The 25,214-nt window shown below is 34.9% G+C and overlaps 1 protein-coding gene across 1 annotated transcript in view; it reads right to left on the bottom strand.

The window, feature by feature from the left end:
* LOC124413872 (dynein axonemal heavy chain 2) overlaps positions 1 to 25,214 on the bottom strand; it is a 468,252-nt gene that overhangs the window by 11,443 nt on the left and 431,595 nt on the right. Inside the window, exons 43-46 of the mRNA XM_046894658.1 lie at positions 24,416 to 24,550; positions 23,492 to 23,768; positions 17,558 to 17,968; positions 7,338 to 7,856 (exon numbers count right to left, since the gene is read on the bottom strand). Of these exons, the coding sequence (XP_046750614.1) occupies positions 7,338 to 7,856; positions 17,558 to 17,968; positions 23,492 to 23,768; positions 24,416 to 24,550 (1,342 nt within the window). The remainder of the gene's footprint in view (positions 1 to 7,337; positions 7,857 to 17,557; positions 17,969 to 23,491; positions 23,769 to 24,415; positions 24,551 to 25,214) is intronic.

The following is a 25,214-nucleotide window of genomic DNA, read 5'->3' as shown; positions in this document are numbered from 1 at the left end:
AGATGTGGTACATTTCTTTGATGTTTCTTTTGAACCAGTTATTTTCGTTACTAATGACAATCGTATTTTCAAAATCAAACTTGTGACCTAGATCCAACGAATGAATCGCTAAAGCACAACCATTTGTATTATGACATTTTATGTTAGATTTATGACTAGAAATTCGATTTTTTAAATTTTGTGACGTTTGTCCTATATATTTTTTGTTGCAGTCTTGACAGTCTATTTTGTACACTACGTTTGATTTATCCAGTTCGGTAGTTTTGGTTTTTAAATTTGTAAATACATGGTGTGTGGTGTTAGATATCTTGTAGGTAACGTGAACTCCTACTTCTGCTAACGTTTCTTTAATTTTTGGAGACAGTTTTTCCACAAAAGGGATCGAGCAAACGATCTTTTCTTTTTCTTTACCACACCATTCAATGCTGTTATACAATTTATTGACCCGATCTTTTTTAATTTGGTTGATGAGCCGTACAGGATAACCATTTTTAACAAGTGTATTTTCTATAATTTTCAAGTTTTTTTATCTGAATTTTGGGTGTGAAAGTTTAAGACATCTATCATACAGTCCCATGATTGTGGCCTTTTTATATTGTAACGGATGCTTTGAGTTGAAGTTTATATATCGTCCCGACCAGGTGTTTTTGTGGTACCAATCAAGTATGATGTTATTATTGTCGTTGATGACCAACAAATCAAGAAAACTTATCTGTTTGTTTTGCTCTAACTCATGGGTGAACTGTATCCTTGGATGAAATAAATTGAAATTGTGTAGTAAAGTATCGATGTGATCCTCGATCCAGAGAAAGAAGTGCTGAGATTGTCATTATCATATATATAACCTAGTCAAACACGTGGATCCGAAATACTATTCGGTATCACACGTTGTTATTTAAGAAAACTAAAATGTAAATTAAAACTAAGAAACATGTAATGCATTAACACAAAATTATGTTAATGTTTGTTTAGAACCTGAAGATGGTTGGCAGTCGACCAACCGAAACGTCGTTTATTTAATTTTTCTCAATAAAATGGAAAACAAAGTCATACTGGCCAATATCGACGAAAATAATGGAGTCCGTTAATCCTATTGTACCTAATTGTTTTTAGATTTCACTCCAACCGGCAGAGAAAGTAAATGTCCTGAGGTCGAGGATGTGACAACAGTAATGGAGAAAATTTATTCGACCTTGATAATCCCGAGGATTCTGAAGTATCGCTATCCGAGTTGGTGTCTCATTGTGTTCCCAACGAACTAACAGTAATGTTTAAATTGATATAAAAATATAGCGACAGAATTATCATCAGGCAAAATCAAAAAAATGTTCCTGTCGTTTGTGTCGGTGACACGAAAATCAAAAAATAACTAATTTCTGGTACGAAATGTCAGAAAATTAGGATTGTGAGACCGTGCATAGTTCAAACTGCAGCAGCTATTATAAAATCAGACATTGGAACAAAAGTATACGAGAATGATGCGTATCCCCCAATGGATGATTATTTTATTAACGCGAATACAGACTTCCCTCAAACTTTACGAATCTTTTGAGACCATCTTGTCAGTAAGAAGGATAAAAATAATGACAAAGCCAACAAGAAAAGTATAGCCAAAGCTCACGCTATCGTTTAAGCAATAAGACCACGTTCGTTTTACCGTCTGCAAATTAGTCTCACCGTATATCTACACGGAAGATATAGAAGCAAAGATTTGGTAACTCTTTTCTCAGGCTTCTGTTTCTCGTATCGCGATGCTCAAACATTTGAAATGTCAGTGATCTATCATCCTACACCAACTTCTAGGCTCATTCTATTAATCTGTTTTTATTAATGCCGACTTCAACGTTCGTACAATTAATTGTTCGAATATACTTCATAACATAGAAGGTATTAAGTGTGTAACAACTAAAACATGACTCATTACTGAGCACAAGATCAAATTATCAACTGAACTTCCATATCTACGAATTGAATTAAAGAACTCGTTTTTATTCCATTTCAAAAGTTCGAAAATGTCAGAAGACCTGGCTCACAGAACATCATGATTTACGATCTATCTAGTTCAAGACGTTTAGAAGAGGAAGTGCCATCACCTCAATTGAATGACATTTTTTATAGGTAGCGTGAGGAAAAACTTGCCCTACAAATTAACGAAAGTAATTCCAGTTCCTTTTGTGAATTCTCTATCGAGCAATTACGACACCGTTCACACCATACTTAATTATACCGCTGAAAAATGTCTTAAATTGGAACACCAAACTTGTTTTGTTATTTTTGATCAACCCCTTTTTATAAAAGCACGTTAAATTGTTGTTGCATCTTCGAAGGACTCATGCTTGTCCAATATTGTGGTCAGGCTAGGTGGATTTCACCTTTCATTATCTTTTCTTGGTGCTGTATTTGATATAGATTCATTTGTAGGTAAAATGGGAAGTGAAGAGACACTAAATCAATAAACAGTCATGTTTATTCTATATATTCTCTTTAGACGTGCTCCGAAAAGCCAACGGTATACAGATGCGTGGGTTGTCACAATTGCACTTGGAGCAGAACTGTGTTATATACATGTCGAGCACCTGATGCGGTTGGATAGAATGTACAGTGTGGTAGAGCACTAGTGTGTGCGTACATGTGTATACGTGGTATACTCGTCTGAGCACGTATACAAGTTACCGTACTTGGGTGCATCGACTGTATAATGGCTGGCAGTGGATCAAAAGAATTGTTGAGTAGAATTCACGCTGCGAATTCTGCAGATCAAATGATGCAGAGCTATGCTTATGCTAGAGCCGCTTGAGCTCATTTCTCAGTTCACGCAGCTTTGGCCGAAATAATTTTAGAAAATTCGGACATCTCTTTTGCAGAGCAAGAAACTGTCAACCTTTTGAGTTATATTAGTACGTACAATTCTTGCCCCTATTTTGTATCCATTTTTTTGTATATTTTAAAATTTTTTCAACATAATTTTTTGCGGTTTTTTACTATTTCTGATAGTATAGTAATATGTTTTCAATACACGAGAATAATTATTTCGATATAATGTCAATTACTATTGTTAGAAACAAATTCGTTAAAAAAAATCGTAAAAACTGAGGGAATAATTAATTTCTGATAAATTTATCCCTCCACACATGCACATGTTTCACGTAAATTGTGAGTTTTTGGGGTCGCCAATTACAAATCTGGAATCGGATTTGAAAAATCCAAGTTGAAAATATCAAATTCAATCGAACCGTGAGAAATAATACTTCTCAGGAGTTTTTCGGCTCGCTGATTACGAATCTGAAACCGGATTCCAAAAATTCAGTATGGTGAATCCGATCAGCGATCCCGAAAACCCCGGTGTAGAGGTCTTTGACCGTATTCGATTAAATTAAAAATTTCCATCCACCATATCAGATCCTGTAACATGAAAAACATTCAAATATGTGCCCGAATAATTTGACTCTGTCATTGACTAGTGTGGTGTATACGACCACCTAATCCGAGACGGGAATAAAGGAGCACTCTCGGGAAGACAAGCGTAGGGATAACATGAGTCTAGAGTATTCTCCATGCGGCAGATTTAACTTAACCACATTTTACAAAATATCTACAAAAACCTATTCTATAATTCAACTGCTGTAAGTCTTAAACCAACTTGAATTCAATTAATTACTTCTCATGTGATAATATATAGTTAAATTTGCGAGAATTATAAATTCGAGAAAAAACACACAAAATTCAACGAAATCAGAAGAGATTCGTGGAAGAGATTCGATATTTCTATCTGCTCTTAAAAGTGCCATCAGAACATTTTGTCCAGTTTAACAATAATAACTGATTAGCAACGAAAACAAAATTGAAGAGGTTTATCGACGTTTAATACTCCGCAGAAGATTAAACCCATATTTAATCGACATCATCGCAGACCATCATCGATCATCGTGAATGACTTTCATCTGTCTTGGCATCGAATTCACAACATTTCAGGAGAGTTGGTTTGATAGATTTATGCTCTCATATTTCTGTCTCTTAGAACGCAAGTGAGAATTATAAAAACGTCATATTCGCGTCTTTATATAATTTATAAAAGTAAAACATTTAATGTTCTCCCAGGAGGTATTATTTAGTAGTTTGTATGAATTTACTGATTGAATGAATCGATTTTTCTTACGATTATTAGTATTTCGTAAAAAGTTTGATGTTTTGAAAAGGAAAATAGATTTTCCGTACGATTATGTGTGTTTGGTAAAAATTTTGATGTTTTACCAAAGAACACCTGATGAACTTGATGACAAATATGATTTTTTATGTTTTGGAGCCATTATTTCGTAATGAAATATTAAAAAATTGAGGAAGTCATCGCATACCATTTGAGGTTAAAGTTTAACCTTAAATAATTTGTAAACGAATCGACTAGGCGAAAACTCATGTCAGATCATTTTTGTACACCGTTCTATTTTCTACAAGAATGTGTATTGATTTCTATAACACGCTAATTCGTTAAAACGCAATAAGAATCCAAATGAAAAAAAAGTTCTGTGTTATTTAAATGGAAAATCAAAAATCGCGATAAGGCACCTCTTAATATTAATATTAAGAACTCCAATTTTACCAGAATTTGTTTTTTATCATCTTGAACGATATTTTCACGGTGACTAAAGATAAAAAACTATTTCTTTGGCCCACCCTAATATATACATATCCCTTATAATAAACCAATCATTACAATCCGCATTTTGAAATTACAAAATCTGATTTTGGAATTTGTAATCAGAGACCCCAAAAACCACTGCATAGAGTTCTTTTACCGGATTACAATGAATTTAAAGTTTTCGCACGCTATATTGGATCAGATATCTCATATTTTCAAATTCTGATTTTAGATTCGTAATCAGCGACCCCAAAAACTATGGAATTCTATCTTGTTCAAATAATGTGTTACTCAAACGGTTGAAAAAATTCTGAAAGACTTTGGCATCGATCCTTTATCATTACATACCATCAGTCAGAACGATGTGCTGAAGAAACTTAAAATAAGTGTGATGATGTATTGTATATCTATTGGATTATAGTCAATAGAGAAAACCAAGTTCAAGCGGATCAAGGGAGTAATAGGCCTACACTCATCGAAGAAGAGAGTTGATTTTAAGTTGTGTAACTGACGTTTTGTTCTGTGTCTAACCCAAAAATCCTGATTAGGTAATCAACGTGCATAATAAATCATGGTGAGATTCGACCAAAAAGATATGAATTAAACAACACAGACTTATTCATTATACGAATCGCTCTCCCTTCAAATTTCCTTTATCAAATCCGCTCGACGCTTACATCATACATTTCACGGTTCATGTTAAATTATTTATTTATTTTTTTGGACCATATTTTAATTTATACACTGTGTCGTTGATTTTCATGTAATTTCAGGACTATTAGGTCTAGCTTGTTGACCTGCGACGAGTAGTAAAACGTCAACTTTTTCTTATTGTATTTTCAATTTTTCTTAATGTTGGTCGTGAAAAGAATAAATAACTGAATATGTCATTTGTCACATCATCTTAAACTCTGTAGTATATTTCATTTATTGCTCTATTTTCTTCGATCCTTTTTTCTTTACGGGTAAATATAAAATTTTTGTAGTATATAAAATTAGTATATCGAAATTGTTACAAGAGTCAAAGAAAATCTACAGGAATCGAAGACAAGTGGACCAACGGCACCTCTCTAGGTTCAGTACTTTGATGTGGTGGCATGAATAAAGGAATATGTTGACGCATAATGGTCGGATGGGTTAAATAAACATCTTCATGGCATCTAGCAAATGATTTCATTTTTTCATGCCAATGGCTATTTACTACGTGCTAAATCTTGCCACTTATATCCTCAGGACATGTTCAAGCTTCAAGTTCCAATGACAAAATAGGAATTCGAAAAATTTGTCTGCGAAGGATACCTTACGATGAGAAAGACAAATTCATTTTCAGCTGTAGTCTGGTTCGATATGACAGTTGAACAGACATTGATACGAAGCATACGTAGCTCAGATTGTCTCACTTATGGACGAGGAATTACAAACGGTATTCTAGGTAGATGGATTCTAGGAAAAACAGCTGCACTTGCGGTTTGCGCATCATTAGAAGATTTCTGTAGCATAATTTTCGCAATTCCTGAACAAAACGTTGATTTTCAAGACACAAGGATACAAAGAAATGCGGTGAATACCAAAAAACAATTCCGATTGGTTCTCAAATCATCCTCCATTTCCATTTGTCAAAAATATTATGCTGCTATCTACCGAGCTAATTGGCGGTACAACTATAAATTCTTACAAGGTAATTGAAATCGGTAAAACAGCAATGGGAAAGATGATGTGAAACAATTTTTTTATGTGAAGTCGTCCGGAAAGACAAAGTTCTATCTCGAGATACTGTGAATTCTACAGCGAAAATCACGGAGAGGTTGTAACATTTGATTCCTTATTGATTTCTCAAAGAATGGCGCTTCAAAAGAAACAACAAAGAGCTCGTAAACAATTAGGAAAGCGATTTAATTCAGCATTCGTTGTCGCTTTTTAAGGAGGAAATTGACTTAGGACTACGTTTCTTTAGCGATTTTCATGAATTTTTTTGGCAGATAAGGTATGAATATAATTTATAATTTAATTTAAGTAGACAAACAGCGACGTCTAACGTGGCCTCTGATGGGTGGCAACTGATATCTTCCACATTTTCAGAGGAAATACTTGAACAAATGACAATATTCATTTGAATATGCGTATGTGAACTATTTCCCCCCTTAAAAGACATTTTCAAATTTTTTTTCGAAATATACATAAAGTAACAAGAGTGACAATTAGACTTCAAATTTCAGGCATCAACTTTTTACTAGAGAGAAATTTCTTCTCGTTCCAGGGTTGGAAATTTTTTTCAAACTTATCAGATAATTTAAAAAAAAAAACAGGTTTGGCCGTAACGACAGAAGGAACTTCTTAGGCATATATTTATCAAATTCATTTTGCGGAATCTAGGTTCAAGTGAAATTCATTTATGGATGCTAATGATTACATGGAATCATAAAGAAATCGTTAATTAAATTCAATATGCGTTTCACATATATGCATATAGCGAAGGCGAAACTCGGTGCTACGCACCTCGATGTTCGGCACACTTTCCCAGCTTTGTTGTTCGTGACTGGCTTCCGGCCTTGTCACTCGCTACCCTTGCTTCCTTAGAAAATTGTGTGTTAATTTTATGTATTAGTCTCATCGTTCCATTCTCCACTGAGGGACTGTTTATGCACAGGGCACCATAAGAAGTTCCTTCAAAATACTCATGCAATATAAGCTAGTACTTTACCGTGGGTGGCTCAACAAGTGAACTATCATCGACGGAGAAAACAGTGAAATCCCATGATAGAGAGTCGATTGAAACATTCCACAATCTTGCTGACGTTTGTAAGACTGCTGTGAGAAATCCAGTTGGAAAAGTATATGCTGCCAGCCAAAACAGTATCGGTGGATGAGTCGCTTCTGCCCATTTTGAAAAATGTTCTACACGATGTTTGAGGTCTCTTGTCCAGGAACCAAGTTGTTTCAATGAAGGATATGTTGCAAGCCAGGGTGTTGGAACGCGTCCTTCATATATGCAGATAAATATTTCTTCCAATTCAGTGGACATAAGAACTAATCCCTTTATCGCACGTTGTAAGTCACTCAAGCTCAGCCGCGTTTGGGCGAGCAGTGCATTGTATCTACTGATTTCTTGTAACAGTACAACGTCCAGTGGGGTTTTTATGGGGCCTATCAATTTATCTGTTGTTTCGTAGTCAATACAATTTGGTATTTTTGTAAAAATATCCAGTGCCAGTTGCATGACCTAAAATTTGGAAAATCAAAAATCAATATTTGTGTGAAAACTTATATCAACCCTTCGAGTACACGCTGGGTGGTAACCACACGTGGCCCCAATTCAACTCTTTATAGCTTGTGACGGAGGAAAAATGACACTAGAGCAATCTACCAGTAATTGAAGTTCTAAAACAGTGTTGGGCGCCATTAATTACTATGTAAAATGAATTACACTGAAAGTACTAATTACATTGGTAATTTGTAATTAACAGAAAAACATGCTACTAACATTTTCAATTAGTAATCATAAACATTTCAATTATAAATCACGAACGCAATTAGTATCGAGTTAACTTCTGATTACAAATTACGAATGCAATGAGTATCGATTTTTCTTTTAATTGCAAATTATGAATGTGATTAGTAATTTTAAAGTAATTAATTACACAAAGTAATTAGTGGTGTCCAACACTGATTGAAATCCATTCAATTATTCGTTACTTTGACTATTCGGTATCATTTATTTACATTCGTGTAATTTAATTGCATTCCCACAATATTTTTAAAACAATATTCAGTCAAATCAATTATAATTCAGTCTCAGCATCAAAGTGAGTTTAAAAGTTAGTCGAATTTCATTGGAATGACCGAAAAATTATCGAAACTATTGATACCTACATCAAATGACCCATATATACTCGGAGTACGATTGCAATTATTTTGAAAAATGATATCAATTACATACGGAAAATTTAATTACACGGAAATTCAACTCTAATTACAATTTAAATTTCGAATCAGAAGAAAAATCGATTGTAGTTAGATTTGTAATTTACAATTAGAAAAAAATTGGATACTAATTACATTCGTAATTAGTAATTGAAATTTTTCCAATGACAAAATAAAAATTTAGTTAGTATTTTTTATTTTTCTGATTACAAATCAAAATTGCAATTAGTCAATTTTCTATCTTTCAATTACAAATTACATTTGTAATTAGTATCTAGGGTATAATTAATTGAAAAAACGCCCAACACTGGTCTGAAATATGCCATCGTAGATTCATTGAATTTTCGTGACCACTTTATTTCAATATGTTTCCATTTCGTCGGGGAAGGTCAGTTAATGAACCGAAGACTCTATTTCTTTTTTTTATCAACGTTTTGACAGGGTCCCTGCCTGTCTTCTTCAGGCTATTTATTTTGAAAACAAAAAGGAGACTCCTTCATTACATGTGTGTGACACTATCTACTGTACTAATTAAGTAAGATTAATCACAGTATATATTCGATTTGTAAGTGTGGTTAATATGAAATTATGTACAGAGAATACGAGAAAGGACAAGAAAGCAAAGAAAAAAAGACCAAAAAATAACAATGTTTATAAACGGCTTACATTTTTGTAACTGTCCTTCATGCCCAAGTCTGTCTGCTGCAGCGGTTACTAAGGAAGTGAATTTGAATTGCTGGAATCAATATGGCTGACTCGCTATTCTGTGTATGACCATGGTGGTATTGATTATGGATCCGTGATTGATTTACGTATACGGCGCGAAAATTTTAAATTTTGATGAAGTGAAGCTCATAGTATACTTGAGTATAAATGGCTAAGATTCTGAATATCAGTGGGTTTGTTGACTGTATCATTATTTGAGATGTGAATCGTCTCTTTTATGAGACGTTTGTACCAATTATGCTCTTTATCGATGATTTTCACTTCATCAAAGTTAAAGCTGTGGCCTTGTGTGAGTGTATGGAAAACTGAAGCAGACTTTTTAGGATCATTTTATTTTAATTTTATTATCGATTTTATGTCATACTTGTGGTTGCTAAGTCTTTTCTTTAAATGTTGAGAAGTCTGCCCAATGTAACATTTGGAACAGTTTGAACAATCTATTTTATATACGGTATTGATTTGATCTAAAGTTGATGTTTTGGATAGTTGGGTCAAGAGAACCCAACCTAACCTAGAAGAGGTAATCCGCAAAGACAACAGCAGCGGATTATCGAGACTACATAAGGAACGCGCTAACCGACGACGAGCAGCAGTGTTCAAGCAAAGAGCTGACCTGACTCATGTAGCATTGTTGTAGAGCGATCGAGGCAAAGCGCCCGTTTGACGTGTTAGGAGAAATTTATAGATTTTATTTGGTATTCACTTAAAAGTCGAATTTAGTATGAAAACAAAGAAAATTAAAGACTTAGTTAAAGCAACCTGTCAATATTTAATAATTTCATTACTGAAATAATTACTCAAAGCGGGAATTGAGCGTTAAATTTAAAAACGAGAAAAGAAAAAGCGAAACTCTAGAAATTAATATTAGACTCAAAATCTGTCGAACTAGCCAATATTATTTTTATTTTGTGTTATATTTCATTATTTCATTGACATTTAAAATTGTTAACCACATTGCATAGAATATACTTTGTACATTTGGAGCAACCTCTCTAGCTACCAGCCGCTTCTATTGTTTTCTTATGCGACATAATACATTCTTGCATAATACCAGGGACTTGGTAAGGGAAGAACAGTTTACGCTCGGCATCGTCTAAACAACCATAATCCAGCAGAATAATTGTGGATCCCAAACCTGATTGACATCCACGGCGTTCCACCCTGGACTGTATGATTGAAATCTGGAATGGCTGAATGAAATATTTTTTAGGAAAACAAAGACAGGATTCCGAACCCTGTATTGTTTCAGGCCACGTAGCGACGGCATTAGCGCCCAAAACTGTGTTATAGTCTATTTCACACATTATAGCTGATTATCAGTTCCAGATACGGTGAATGGGGGTAAAAGCTCCACTTTGACCGACCAAGGAATTTATAGTAGCATAGGGTGTTTTTTGAGTAGCTGATAACTATCTTTCTTATCCCCATTCCCTTGAGGCAGCCCGGAAACAAAAATCATTTAATAACACCTTCTTTCAGTAAATTCTAGCAAAGAACTCACTACGGAAGCTATTTTCACAAGCTTGATAGCTTAGTGAAAAAAGTGAAACGTAACTAATGTGGCTATGCCTAATGATCACAAGATTTAATCATGCATTGGTTGCGGTAAAACTAATTGTCATGATGTTTAAATGAACTTTGACATGAGTAAGAAAAGGAGTTTAGTGAATTTATATTTCTCCTGCCCCCTTCATAGTCAGCTGTAACCCGTGGCACATGTACCCATATCGCTCTGTTCTGTATGTGTAGAAGTGTACGTGGGTGTACGGCGGGCCTCGCAAGAGCATTCGCAGCTTAGGTTTGTCAATATCTACTGACAAGAAGGTCACGTTACTGTACCCCCACAACCTGGGTCAAAAAAATTATATTTGGTAGTTCATACCAAAGTATAAACCCTCACAAAAAATTAGCGGCCCACTCGCATATTTAAGGGGTGAAATTAATTCTCAAAAATCGGTGGTTTTTTCGTTTTTCGCTGATATCTTCGAAACAAAAATAGATACGACAAAAGTTTAAATGGCAAAGTTGTTCACTTTTCAGTGCTCTGCAATAATGTGTAGTCGAAAATTGGAAAATTTTTTTTATTTTTTTTATTTAAAAAAAAACGTGTTTATTAATACATTTTTCGTCATTTGATCACTGAAAAAGTTCTTATTTTGCCTGAAAATTAAACAAGGTTGACAAATCCGTCAAACGGAATATGTTTATATTCATATATAGGTTTAGTAAATCCAGATATGCTGTTCCACCCTTATCGTAAAATACTCATAAATCTTTTACATCTAGTTTAGTTTTGTGCATCCATTTTAGTACAAGCGAATAAGTATCACATGATTTTCTTTCATTTTATATAAAACTTTATTTAATATGCATGTCGGTTTTTTATTTTCTAGAATCCTTTAATTCATATATTATATAGCTATTAAAATGTCTAGTACTCATGACAGGAAAAAAGCAGGCAATGCACTTATCAGTTTCTTCATTTCGTATTATGGAATGTATTCATTGCAATAATGATACTCCTCAAAGAAGTGTTTGAGACACAAAGGTTTTTTGCACCACGAACATGTTATAACAGCTAAATCACCACAAATGTGACATCGTGGTTCCGAATTATCTCCAAAACCAAACGTCACCGGATTGATGAACTCAGGGGGTGTTTTTTCTATGTACCCACTTTTGTACCATGCATATTTAAGCATATTAATATAACGTGGGGAAGACAGTTGATTGTGAACAAGTGACTGCAGTTTGATTATGTTATTCCTCAAATGCAGATTTATATCGCTACCGGAAAGAATTACTATATCTGAAAAATGCCGAACAAAATTTTTCCATATTCGAAAACCAAACACATCTAATGGTTGTATTTGTCCTGTTGTTCCTCTTGGAATAATTTTTAGTACAATTTTTTTGTTAGGAGGAGTTACTGCATCAACTACTTCTGAACAGTGTCCACTCCAGGAGTCGATTAAAAGCGTACTGTTGTCGCCAACATTCGGAAAATAGATTTCGGTCAGCCACTGTTTGAAATGATCTGTCGAAAAAACGAAAGAAATATTTCATTTGATTTGGTTTGCAATATTTAATATGCCACAAGAATGTATAATTTGAATAGTTCTTACCTGATGTTAACTTTCCAGATTTCGATGCCGAAACAAAAACGTTTGTGGGTTTGAATAACGTTTTTTCTACGCGTGGGCCAAAGTCACCACCGATTTCTTTTAATACAAGATATAACGGTGAAAGTAATTTTCCATCGGCGGATATCGTTGGTTGAATCGTATAAGAATGAGTTGTTGAAGATATTGATTGAACAACGCATTCAATTTCTTTTGATCCTTGGTTTGCAAGAGTGCGACCAGAATGCATTTCAAATTGAAATCCACTTTGATCCGAATTGTAAACATTTTCCAGACCAAGGTCGTTGATAACAGATTTAACGTTATTTGTAAACTCTTCAGCCGTTTTTTTAAGATTTTTTGAGTCTTCTAAAGTTTTCCGGGTAATAAATTTTGTAATTTTCCGAGACGTAATGCGATGTGCTCTTTTGAACTTATTCACCCATTCTTTTGACGCTTTGAATCGTGCATAGGAATTCATGAAATTTTTATGTGCGGTCAAAGCCCATCGTCGCAAATCAATATCGTGTACGATCTTGCCACATTCAGTTGCTTCAATGAAGCGATTTAAAGTATATTGAGATATCTCATTTAATTTTTCTTTATAAGTCCCACCTTTATTGATTTGATGAGCCCAACGCTTCAATTCTGTTTTAGAAATCACTTTTTTAAAACGGTGTGCAACTGTACGAATATTTAAATTTTTTGTTTTTCCACTTCTCCAAAACTCCACAGCTTTCTTCTTGTAATCGAATGAAATCTCATCTTCATTTTTTGTACATTGAGAGTCATCTGCTGCCTCATCAGATGAAATTGAATCTCATTCCAATTCACTGTCTTCTACACTTTCAGGCTCATGGTGTTTGAATTGTTCTTGAAAATCCAAGGTTTCGTCTTCTTCAATTTCGATTCTCGCGTATGTGTTTATGCTTTCAATTAAAAACTCTTTAATTGTATCTGCTAGTTTCATTTCATTCTCATTCACTGGTGTTTCGGGCAAATTCATCATCATAAAATAAGTCGACAAAATATTTATGACATTCACTGGATTGATATACATTTTTGACAAAGTTCACAGTATTCAATACGTTCTTAATAATGTACTCCTATAACCAGAGAACTTTAATGAACGGAAACCGTCAATACTAACTTAAATGTGGCAAGAGTCAGTTTATATAGAGCCTCATTTTTTACTGATAAGACGGTATTGAACATCTCAGATAGGATATCATGAAAAAATAAAACGTATTTCAAACAGTCGACCTCACAGTTTGATTATGATAAGAACATGTAATCAGTTCAAATCTATAAAATTTTTTGCGTTTGAAAAAAATAACTCTCCGGTTCCATGACCTCTTGAGACGTAAAAAACAAATGTAGATTAATATAATTAAATGTGAAGTCGAAACAATTACGTTTATTACGAAAAGATAGAAAAAAATGTGTAATAAAACCCGTTTTTTTATTAAAATAAAAAATAAAAAAAATTCTATATAATTTTCGACTGCGTATTATTGCAGAGCACTGAAAAATGAATAACTTTGCTATTTAAACTTTTGCCGTATCTATTTTTGTTTCGAAGATATCAGCGAAAAACGAAAAAACCACCGATTTTTGAGAATTAATTTCACCCCTTAAATATGCGAGTGGGCCGCTAATTTTTTGTGAGGGTTTATACTTTGGTGTGAACTACAAAATATAATTTTTTTGACCCAGGTTGTGGGGGTACAGTAACGTGACCTTCCTTGTGAGACTTGAGCATCAAAGGAAATATAAGCTGCGTATAACCACCGTTGCAAATGAAGACAACACTTTACTTCAATAAAGCTTATTTATGACATAATAACCACAAACCTCGACAGAACTCCGTGCTAGAAAGGGGAGCGTGAATGCTTCATGCTTTTCCTAATCAGAGATCTGTAATTCAAGGAGGGTTTCCCAGTTAGAACCTTGTTTTTCGAATTTTTCTTTCTTTTCGCAGTGAATTTATTTTACATCATTTGGGATACGGATATATCGTAAATTATATTTTTCAAGACACACCAAATTTTTCACAATTTCACACACACAATTCGGTCAAGATAAGGCTACCTGAAATAGACCCCTTTCAAAACTTGCAACCATAATAACTCCACTTCAAATCGATTGAAACAAAAAATTCAAGATGTTTCTCATGAAGTACTTGTTTCGTTACGGCATCAACGAGGATCTTGAAAAAATATTGAAATATAACACAATGCTTTAATCATTTTTTTTCATTTTTTCGCATTTTTGTCACAGTAAAATGCTTATAACTTTTCTAAATATTAATAAAGAGTTATAATCCTAATTCATGCCAAAACTATACATTCGGTGAAGATCTGTGGAATATTTCAGCTAAATCGGATTGTTAAATTGGCTGGAATCGTGGACGCAAGCTCGAAAAATGCAGTTTCTGAAAAATCGCGTTTAAAGTTTTTTGCGAGCAAAAATCCAGGAAAAAATTTAATAAAAAATGGTCTTACACTCGAAAGGCGATGCTTGCTCCATAAAGTAAGCCTTCTGTTCAGTCAGAAAATTCATTTCAATCTGCTTTGGATATTCTTATTTCAGAACGACGTTCTTTTGACGTCTCTGGGGCCTTCCGCGCTAACTCAGTTGGACCCGTTCCAACCGTTTGCACGGACTTGTTTTCGGTCGATTAGATGGAAAAGAAGTTTTCTACCTTGTTCTTGAGGATTTATAGTATACAATACGAAGTAAAAATTCTTCGATTTTTTTAAAATTCTAACTGGAAAACCCCCCCTTAACTATGTATGATCTTATCCAGCATTGCTATGGATGAATAAATAATATCTATCTATCTATCTTTGTCTGGCACGAGATTCTACTTCGTTGCAGCGAACATTACAGACACAGGTTTGATGAGTCGTCGTCCCTGCCATCACACAGATTCGGCCTTTTACACCGTTCCTGTGATCGCAACATATTCAGACGCACCGTTTCACCGATGTTGCAGTTTTGGACTCGCGTACTCTAAAGATGGCCATCCTTGTTTTTCCAAAGACTCGGCTTTTCACTTTTCCTGTGATCGTTATAGATTCCAGCACTATTTTATGGACTCTGAGTTCTACCTCATTTCCGTATACCTCCCGTGATAATGATTTTAATTCTATGTAGCTTTCTTATTAGCTCCATTTTAATATATCTGGCAGACCCAGAGTTTTACCTTATAGCTGCCTAACAGACGCAGCATTTTAATTCGTTGCTGTTCTTATAACCCTGTTCGTTTAAATTTATATTAAAAAAGCTGTTCGCTGAGTAAAAAAGCAAGATTTTATGCAATGAAATGTTTGATCAATTAATTATTTGAATTCGAAGATACAGATTTTTGCCACAGAATACACCGCCTACTCTTCCAAGAACAAAATAATACACTTATGTCAAATGAAAATTTCATGCGATTCTCTGGTTACGATTCTGATAGATGTTAAGTTATATTGAAATTTTTCCAGCTTATTCAGAAATTGAACTTCTCAACTTTACTTTTACTGGTAATAGAAATACTATGCATCCAATCTAGATATTTGATAAATCCATGTCTTTAAAAGAAGCTGCTCGGCCTATTAATTTTCAAAGTCGAATGAATCCCCCTAAATTTGGTCGACACCTTAAGGTGAAACCTCTGCTGTGAGTGTTCATCATGAACGTATTCCCCTTTCGGCTAACTTGTTCTTGGTCCGTAACAAAATGTAAGTTTGATTCTATAGGAATTATGCGCCGATGACTGGCGATGTAGCTGACGCAAGAGAATTGGAGTCATTGTTATATAATTCGTACATAATCGGACTCGCATTTTGTTTTAAACCGAAAACAAGGTAGCCGGAAGTGGAAGGCATAAATGAAAATTACTACACTTACGTACACATGATGATTGTTCTCCTATTTGTTTTGTGAATCTTGCGAGTCAGATGAGAGCTTCACCACACTTCTGATGTAGCTAATAGTTAAAGAGGTTACCTGTCGCTTTGGCTAGGTACCGAATTTATGCTAAACGAGATGAGTCCGTCGGGTGCTATACCTCGGGTCTGCTGACGACTTGTGCGAAATGCTTCTATTCAACTAAATTCCCAGTGCCACAGACGATGACCAAAATGCACTTTCGCCACCAAGTGAAGAAAAAACTTTTTGTTAGTAGGAGGCGAGTGACCTATATTTTTGCTCCAAATAAAGCAGTTCAGTGATAAAATTATGAATTTTTTAAAATATTTATCTTCTAGAAATATTGAAATTTGGAAAAACTACGTTTCAAATAAATGATAACACCGTCTTTTTTTTAATTAAGTGTTACGTCCGGGATTTTACCACACGTCTGCCCCATTTTTCTTGACAATCTCTTGCCTCTGTCCACTAATTCTACGACATTCCTCATCGTAACGCTACACTGTCCATCCTATCCTCTTTTTTCCACCCAGCCTCACGCCACTTGGTATCGCTCTTACTCCGCTAATTCTATTCCCCACTGCTCTGAATTTTTTCACATTTCACATTTCACATTGCACATTTCATGCGCTCGTACTTCTTGTCTAAAACGTACTCCGATCCCAACGCTCTAACAATTAACCTCAACTTCCAACCTCAGTTCCAGCATCAAAATCCCTCCACCTATTCCTAACGTGTTTCGCCTATTTATCCAAACATACTTTTGAATTCCAATAAAGCTTCTATATAACCAAAAGGTAGCCCTTCTCCATTTTACTATCCTTCCTTCCATCATTCCCGAATCGAGGATGCGACGAGACCTGACCCAAAGGCACCCGAAACAACACCGCGGGCGGCTATAGGGACGTATTGACAGCCGCTCGTCAATACTGACCCCTCGACTGTCGCTCTATACCGTAACATAAGATTAATAAATCTTACTGGGTACAAATGATATAATTTTCCTGCTCAAAAAGTATGCAAATGTATTTTTGAAACATTCAAGTTTATCCATGAAGTTCTCGGTTATTATACAAATAATAATATCACAAATACAGTTGTCAAAACTGACAATGGGTGATAACCACCCAGTGTGTACTTGATGTTCGAAAGGATAAGTGTGTACTTGAAGAGTTGAAGTCTTCAACACGTTCAATCACTTGGAACATAATTTCGAAATTAGTGTACGTACCTTGTCTTCCTTGTTCGTGCTACCGACTTCCGAAACTGCTTGAACTTGCAGGCTCATCAGAGTATCAAACATGCTTTTTGTTTCATTTATAAGAGAAGTGATATCAGCATTCGGATGCTGGCCAAAAGTCTCCGGCTTATCGGTACTTGGCAGTACGGCTATGAAATCTCTATATGACTCGAGTGATCCATCCCGAGGAACGTAATAGGTTGATAGTGAAGAAAGGCGATAAAATGGTGTGTTTAACAAGTCAACTGAAAAATATTGCTGAACGTATGTCATCAATAAGCGACGGTCCCAATCATCTGTTACGTGGCCTCCGTAGTTGACGCCAGCTATGAGATATTTTAAAGCATCCCACGGTGTTTCGAGATACTCATCTAAATACACTTGCAGTAGATTTTCCGATACCTGAAACATAAAAATGTATTCTGAACTTTGTCACTGAATACATATATGATACCTTGTAAGGGAATAAAATTATGTGAAAATTGATTTCGTTGACAAAGGATGCGTGGGGAAGGTTAAGAATAGCTATATAATAGATACCGGGCAGTGTAATACCGCAGAGAACGCCACCTGAGAAAATTGATATGGTTCTATACATTACGAACTCATCATTCCAGGTGAATACAAGTACGGGCTATTACTTCTACACTGAATATGTTTCCTTAGTGAGTAAGTACACGAGTGATTCCTTTTCCAACTCACACGAAAGTGCTCCGAGTAAATATATAGACATGCAAAGAATTTGACACAGATTCCCGAGATAAAAGTTTATGGAAGCTTTGGCCAAGACGGAAACCCCCTCCTCAAATGTTTGACAACCATATCACCCCTACTGTTGACCTCACCTTACATCGAGATATTATCAAGTGTTCTCACCGATTTTTTTTCAACTCAGGATACTTCTAGGTCATAACTTGGATCTGAACTGATGAAAGCGGTAAGACGCATTGAGCGTCTGGTTCCGAGGAAATTAAATTTGCAAAACCGAATAGGTTCAGATACGTTGGACGCTTGAACTCATTCAAGCACCAATGTGGAGTAGCAATGAAGAGCCCAGTCAAGTGGACGTGGAAACCTCGGCTTGAGTCAAGCTGCTGGGGAATATTCTTTTCGCTTTCTTTTTCTTTCCTCGTGTACTGCACTTCATTATCGACGCGCTAGTTTTCATTGTGTATAGCGCCGCGTGTACTAATAACGTGAGTGATACACTATATACAGTAATATTCATTAATGCCTTTCCCTACTGTCTAACTTTTTCTCGCTCCAAAACAAAATGCAAGTTCAATTCTATTCGATAAGTATAATTCTATAAGAATTATGAGACAATGTCTGAGATATTCTACAATCGAATACAAGTTCGACGAACAGCCTGAATAACAAACAGAATATAATCATTCGCATTTGAGACATACATACGTGGCTATTAAGCAAATGACAAGGTTGTTCGTTTGGCATAAATGCGATGAAACAATGCTAATCAAAGCTTTGGAAGAATACTTATGATGCTTTATTCATAACGGACCGTATGTTACTTAGTTAATTCTCATTAGATTATATTTATAGACAGAACATTTAATATATGAATAGCTTAGCCTCAACATCTTCATCTCTACCGAATGCACAACCTGTTTGTTTATTAATTTTTATGTTTTGTACGTATTTGTTCAATACATTACTGTAATTCAGTGTAACACGGTGTAGTACTTATGAGTGATAAAATAGAACCTTTTCCTTGCTTGTTTGATATTTCGTTCATTTCACAGAACCTTTGAATGTTACACTTTGGCAAGCCGACATTCCAAAGAGAAGGTAACCGACAGCTGTGCAAAACTCAATACTCCACATGTCTTATTGGAACGAACTGATTGTCATCAGACTACTAAGCATTTACTTCGCTTATCTGTTGTTCAGCACCACTGACTACTCACCAAGCAGACGAATATACATTCGTCAATACTCAGATCAACGGTATGCTATACATTTTCATATCAACTGATTAACCTAATCTCATATGATATCTACGAACACAATAATGAGATGAAGATGAAGTTAATAACGTAGCTGCAACGATGCATGTTTAAGAAAAATCTTGACTTCGCACATCCGATAATATACGATATTCAGTAAACCATGATAAACAAAACGTACTCTTACTTACTAAACAAAACCAACTCTTTGAGAAGTCATTCAAAAATTGGGCAATAATAATTTTTTCCCTAATATTTTGTTACTGTAAGATTACTAACTTCAGCCTCATATATACCAACGAGGAGACACCAGGAGATTACCCATGAGTTTTGGGATGTAACTTATTAAGGTGCTTATAAAGACGCGTTGTACACCTCGAAAATGCGGGGATGCAAAACGCCTATACCGCTCAAGCGATTAGAGTGAAACTTCAGTCAATGCCTTATTTTGGCAAAAAGTGGAGCGTTTTTTCGATTTTTCAAAATTTGGAAAAAATTTTTAGAGATTTGTTACCACCCACAGAAATTGGCCAAATTTTCACAGTTGCACAGAATGGATCGAAATCTCCCGCTTGGGAAAGAAAATTGAATGGAGACATAGAACGGAGATTAAAGATTTTTAACTCGGTGGAAAAAGGGATCATGACGTACGGGGTCGCGAAGCGTGGGAGAATATGAAAAATTGATAAGAGAGGTACTTATGGTGGATTCTAGCGCCGGAAAGAACGACATTGGGATACGTTGGAAGAGAAGAAATAAAGAGAGATAAGATCAGCGTAGAAGCTGGAAAAAGAGCAGTCGGATACAAGGAAAAAAAAAGAAGAGAAGAGAAGAGAAAACTACTGACGGAGTGCTAGGGAGGAAAGAAGAAAGGCAGAAGAGAGATGAAAAAACGATAGATGGGCAGAGGAAAGGAAAAGGTACCTATGAGGATGCGAAATAGGAGGAGAGGAGGGATGTAGGGAGATGGAAGCGATAGAGGAAGGAGTGAAAGAGATACTCAGCGAGGAAGACAAAGGTGCAATATGGGGAAAGGCAATGAAGGAAAGAAGAACAGAAGTAGAAGTAAATAAAGGAAACAATGGAAAGGGGGCTAAGCGAAGAGAAAAGAGGGGGTAGGTCAAGAGGGGGGAGGAAGAAAATCGGCAAGACGGAAGGGGGGAGAAAGAAAGACCTGGACTTATATCCTATTCCCACTAATGCAGTTCCATATACATATCCCAAAATACCAAAAACACCTCGAATGAGTGTGAGAATTATGCTTAGTTTGTTTTTGTTTACTAAGTTTTATGACATTCTAATTTTCAGACACGCATGTACAAAGAGATATCCTTTAAGTGTCGAGCTAAGTCTAAGCGTAACGTTAATGTTAATTGTGAGTTCAATTTTGAATGAATTGAAGAGTGAGGATTTGATGAGTATGAACTAGAGTAGAGAATCGATGGGCTAAGAAATGAGAGGGAAGGAGAGAGAGAGAGTGGAAAAGTTTTATGATGACAGGGACAAAAGCAAGAAAGGCAATGCAATAAGTAATAGTAAAGGTTAGATAAGCGAAGGGCGAAGTTGAAAAGATAGTCAGTAAGAATCGAGGTGTAAAAGAGAAGGTAAAGGCAGTGGCAAGTAAAGTAGACATAGAATTAAGTTAGGTTAGGAGGAGTAGAAATATGAGGAAAATTGTAAGAAAATGTAACGCCGGAAGGCAAACATGGAGAGATAATATATATAGAATAAAAAGTTGTCCTTAACAATATTTGTTCTTTCGATTCTTATTGTTTTGAGTATGAAATAATTGATTGAAATAGATACAAATTATGTAAATAGGGGTTGAAATAAAAAAAAAATTGAAGCTCAAAACATATAAATAAATTCATTATTTCAACCCAAAAGTGGTTTTTATTTTTTTCTACTATGGCATACCCTTTGTTAATAATTTTGAAATCTTATAGTGTTGTAGGTAAATGGATAAGATTTGAAAAAAGAATTAGTTCACAATTGTGCGAAAATTGTATCATGGATGAAATGAAATAAATTTTTTTTTTTCAAGGATCTTATCAAGCTATAGAGCTCTAAATTTTTTCTGTGGCCTTTATCAGTTCCCAAAACATGTTAAGGGGTTAGGGGTAGTCAGAGCCGGGAAAATAATAGTGTTTTCAATCATTTATTTTTCATAGTAATTAAATTAATTTTATAAAACTAATTATGTGCAAATATTCTTTGATGTTTCAAGTATATTTTTACCAAATTAAAAAAAAAAATAAAAAATTTGGACAGAGTTATCGCCATTTTCTCCGACCCTGGTTTTTAAAACATCCTTTGCGGTGACGTCGATTACACCCGCCTGGTTTACCCGAAATCAATCAGATAGAATAAATCATTAGTTCAATAGTTAATCTAGTCTTTAATCGAAGTTTTTTTTATTTTTTCGAAAATTACTACAATGGGGGCTTCTGAAAGTTTTTTGTCGATTTTTAAAGAAAAAAGCACTAGTTTTTTGGTAACATAAAATAGTAGTTTTTGAATAAAAATTAAATCCAGCCATTGAAGACTAGTTTTTGATGCTCTCAATGAGTTGTGTAAATTTCGTTAAAATCCGTCTACTCTTTCTTGAGTTACATCTGTCACCGACTTCCAAAACATAGTTTCAAGAAAAACGCGTTTAAAGTTTTAGACTCATCCCGGTATTGCCTTTTCGTGTAATTTTGATATTGGTAGATGAAGTGATACTTGTTTATGTGTTTTGATCGGCTGAATCCGAATATCGCATCAGTTTTTCCCTGAAAACCCGAGCATTCAATTGTTTAAAGGCAATTGTTTAAACAATTTTTTTTTTGTATGCATTATTTTTTTTCAAATATTTTGGGCCGTTTTAAAACGAAAGTTATTACTAAAAAATTTGGCCTAAAATCATACATGTTTAGTTATTAATTTTAAAAATTTTCAAAAGCAGTTTGTCAATTTAAAAAAATTGATAACTCAAAAACTATGACTGTAAGCTAAATTGAGTTAGAATAACTTTCGTTTTAAAATTTCCCAAAATGTTTTAAGAAAATCAGTTCATGCAAAAAAAAAATTGCTTACGCAATTGCCTTTAAACAATTGAATGCTCGGGCTTTCGGGAAAAACTAAATGTAGGATATCTCGAAAACTATTTGTCGGATTGACTTGAAATTTACAGGTAATATTTTCGAGACATCATACGCCAAGAAAATGTAAAAAAATCGTTTTTTTTTAATCTCTAACTACCCCTAACCTCCTAAAAATTTAGTCAATCTAATAGTAAAGAATGTAGACAGTAGCTGTCGTTGAGAAAACTCACACAACGGTTCGTATTATTTGCAATGTAATCAAATTGTTATCGACATGGGTAAAATAGTCATGCACCAATTCTCTATTGCATGTGCTCCACGTCTTTCGTTTTACTTATTCATTTTATAATTTTTAGTCCGTTCAAAAACGTGATAGATTGAAAAAAAAAATCATTCAAATAATTGTAATTAATGCATTCTAACTCATTTTTCTGCGAACAATATCATCTTTTTTGCGGTCACGGGATTGAATAACGTGGCTTTATGATACGCACATTTGAAACTCGAACCAATTTTCACGTAAAAGCTGAGAACAATTTCTTTCCTATTAATAATGATACGCATACTTTTCCTTTCGGACGTCGTAGAATAACAAAAATTCCAAAAAATCTACTCGTTTATTAGTTTTTTAATGTATGACATTTTTCTTTGAACCACGTGCCTTCCTTGGGAGGGGGAGGGGGATATTTACGGTAGACGACATGGGGGTAGGGGGGAGGGGATTCAAAAGTGTTGAAAGTAGACCTACGACGTTTATGGTTCCTATGTAATAACTTAATATTTTCCGTAGCTTCGAAATTTACCTGAAGCCGTATATTTCATACTATATCGAAAACAAACTGAATATAAAGGAGAAAATAAAGTATAAGTACCTCAAAATCGGAGTCGTTAAAGCTATATATGACGTTCCATCCTAACTGTTGGAACTTTTTTCGCTCTAGAAGCACTGAATGGAAAAAGACCAGAGCAAACAGCAGCTTCTTATATTTTGCCTTTGCAGCACACATATCAAATTGAGTTTCTGTTATTAAATGGTAAAGACGTTTCATGTTAGCTTTTATTCCCTTGGGTGGCTCTGTTGTCATTTTTATTCCAGCTTGTAAAATAGATATAGGAAATTCCGGAGTAGGACTGGAACTCAGCCAAAGTCTGTAAAATTTTAAATGCACAAAATTATTCATACGTTTTATATATACCTAAGTGGTCAAAACTTCATTAAATATCACAGCCAGGTAAAATGCCTCCGTATGGACTAATTTATAATTGGTCGTAAAGTTTCAATATGATCAAACGCTAATGATGTGTACGCATTAACAGCTCATGCTATTTTCTGATAACACATACGAAACACCATATTCACGTGCTGAAAAATTGTGTTCTCATGCACCTACTTTCAACAAGTATCAAACGCCACGAAAAATATTTTTTTTTTTTAGTGTTTCGTTCTAAGGATTTTGATTGGTCTGAAAGGGACCGAAGTCGCAACGCTTTTTGAGCTTTTTACACTCAGGTATCAAGTATATTATAAAACTAAATTTGTATTGGACACTTAAGAGAAAAGCATGAAAATCGTGATATTGAAAATCAAAATTCTTGGTAGGAAAATTTCTACTAAACAGTGTTGGACATTTCTTCATAGTCGATCTATCACTCTTGTATGAGTTATTTCAGTGTAGGCGTGACTATAATGATGCATTTGTAAAAGAAAATGAAATATACTGATTAACAACAATTAACTGAACTATGCCATTTACATTCTGCTTTTCACCACAAATGCTTATGTAAACCATTCTTACCTGAACTTGGGATGTAATACTGTGCTCGTTTGAAGTGTTTCTACAATTTTGTCCAATTTTGGCATCCAACTAAGAGACAAATGACAATTCGCTAGAAACACCCAGGCTCCTTCTAGGGCACCAAGTTGTATCATTCTGAAAATAATAGTCTGTATTGAAACTCAGCACTTTTGAAGTAGTCATGAATATAGGCAAATTTTTATGCACTTATTAATAATAATTCAATCCATCATGACCTAGCACAGTACACAAGTCACACTTATTCTCGAGTTATGAGTAACGAAGGCTGCTGTTACATCTGTCACTATTGCGTGTACGAGAACGAATGATGTGTAAAATATTTCAACTATTCATATAATTATTCATGATGATAGGTATTCAGTATAGTCAAAATACGCCTTAGAAAAGCTATTTATGTGGCATGTCCGTGACCCGCTTGTTTTTTTTGGCAACGATAAAGATTTCAGGACGAGCTGAAGGTGAGCCGGGAGCGAGTCGGAAGCGAGTACTGAAATTATCCGAGCCAAAAAACGGTTTACGGGCATGCGACATGCAAAATTTTTTTTTACCGTATGGGCATTGAAAAGCAAAACGAAGAGTAAGGTTATGTCGCGATCTGTTCGACGAAGTTACTTTATTCGGCAGTTTGGGATGCGCACTTCGAACTGCGCATCAAAACTGCGAAATAAAGACTTTATTCCGCAACTTTGTTCGCTGCCGTATAAAGCGTCACTTTACGGAACGAAAACTGCCACAAAAAGTGGACTTTTCAATGGCCATGCCGTAAAAATAGTATTAT

The sequence above is a fragment of the Diprion similis genome, chromosome 13, assembly GCF_021155765.1.
Source record: "Diprion similis isolate iyDipSimi1 chromosome 13, iyDipSimi1.1, whole genome shotgun sequence".
NCBI classification, from domain to species: Eukaryota; Metazoa; Arthropoda; class Insecta; order Hymenoptera; family Diprionidae; genus Diprion; species Diprion similis.
This window is presented reverse-complemented; position numbering and strand designations above follow the sequence as displayed.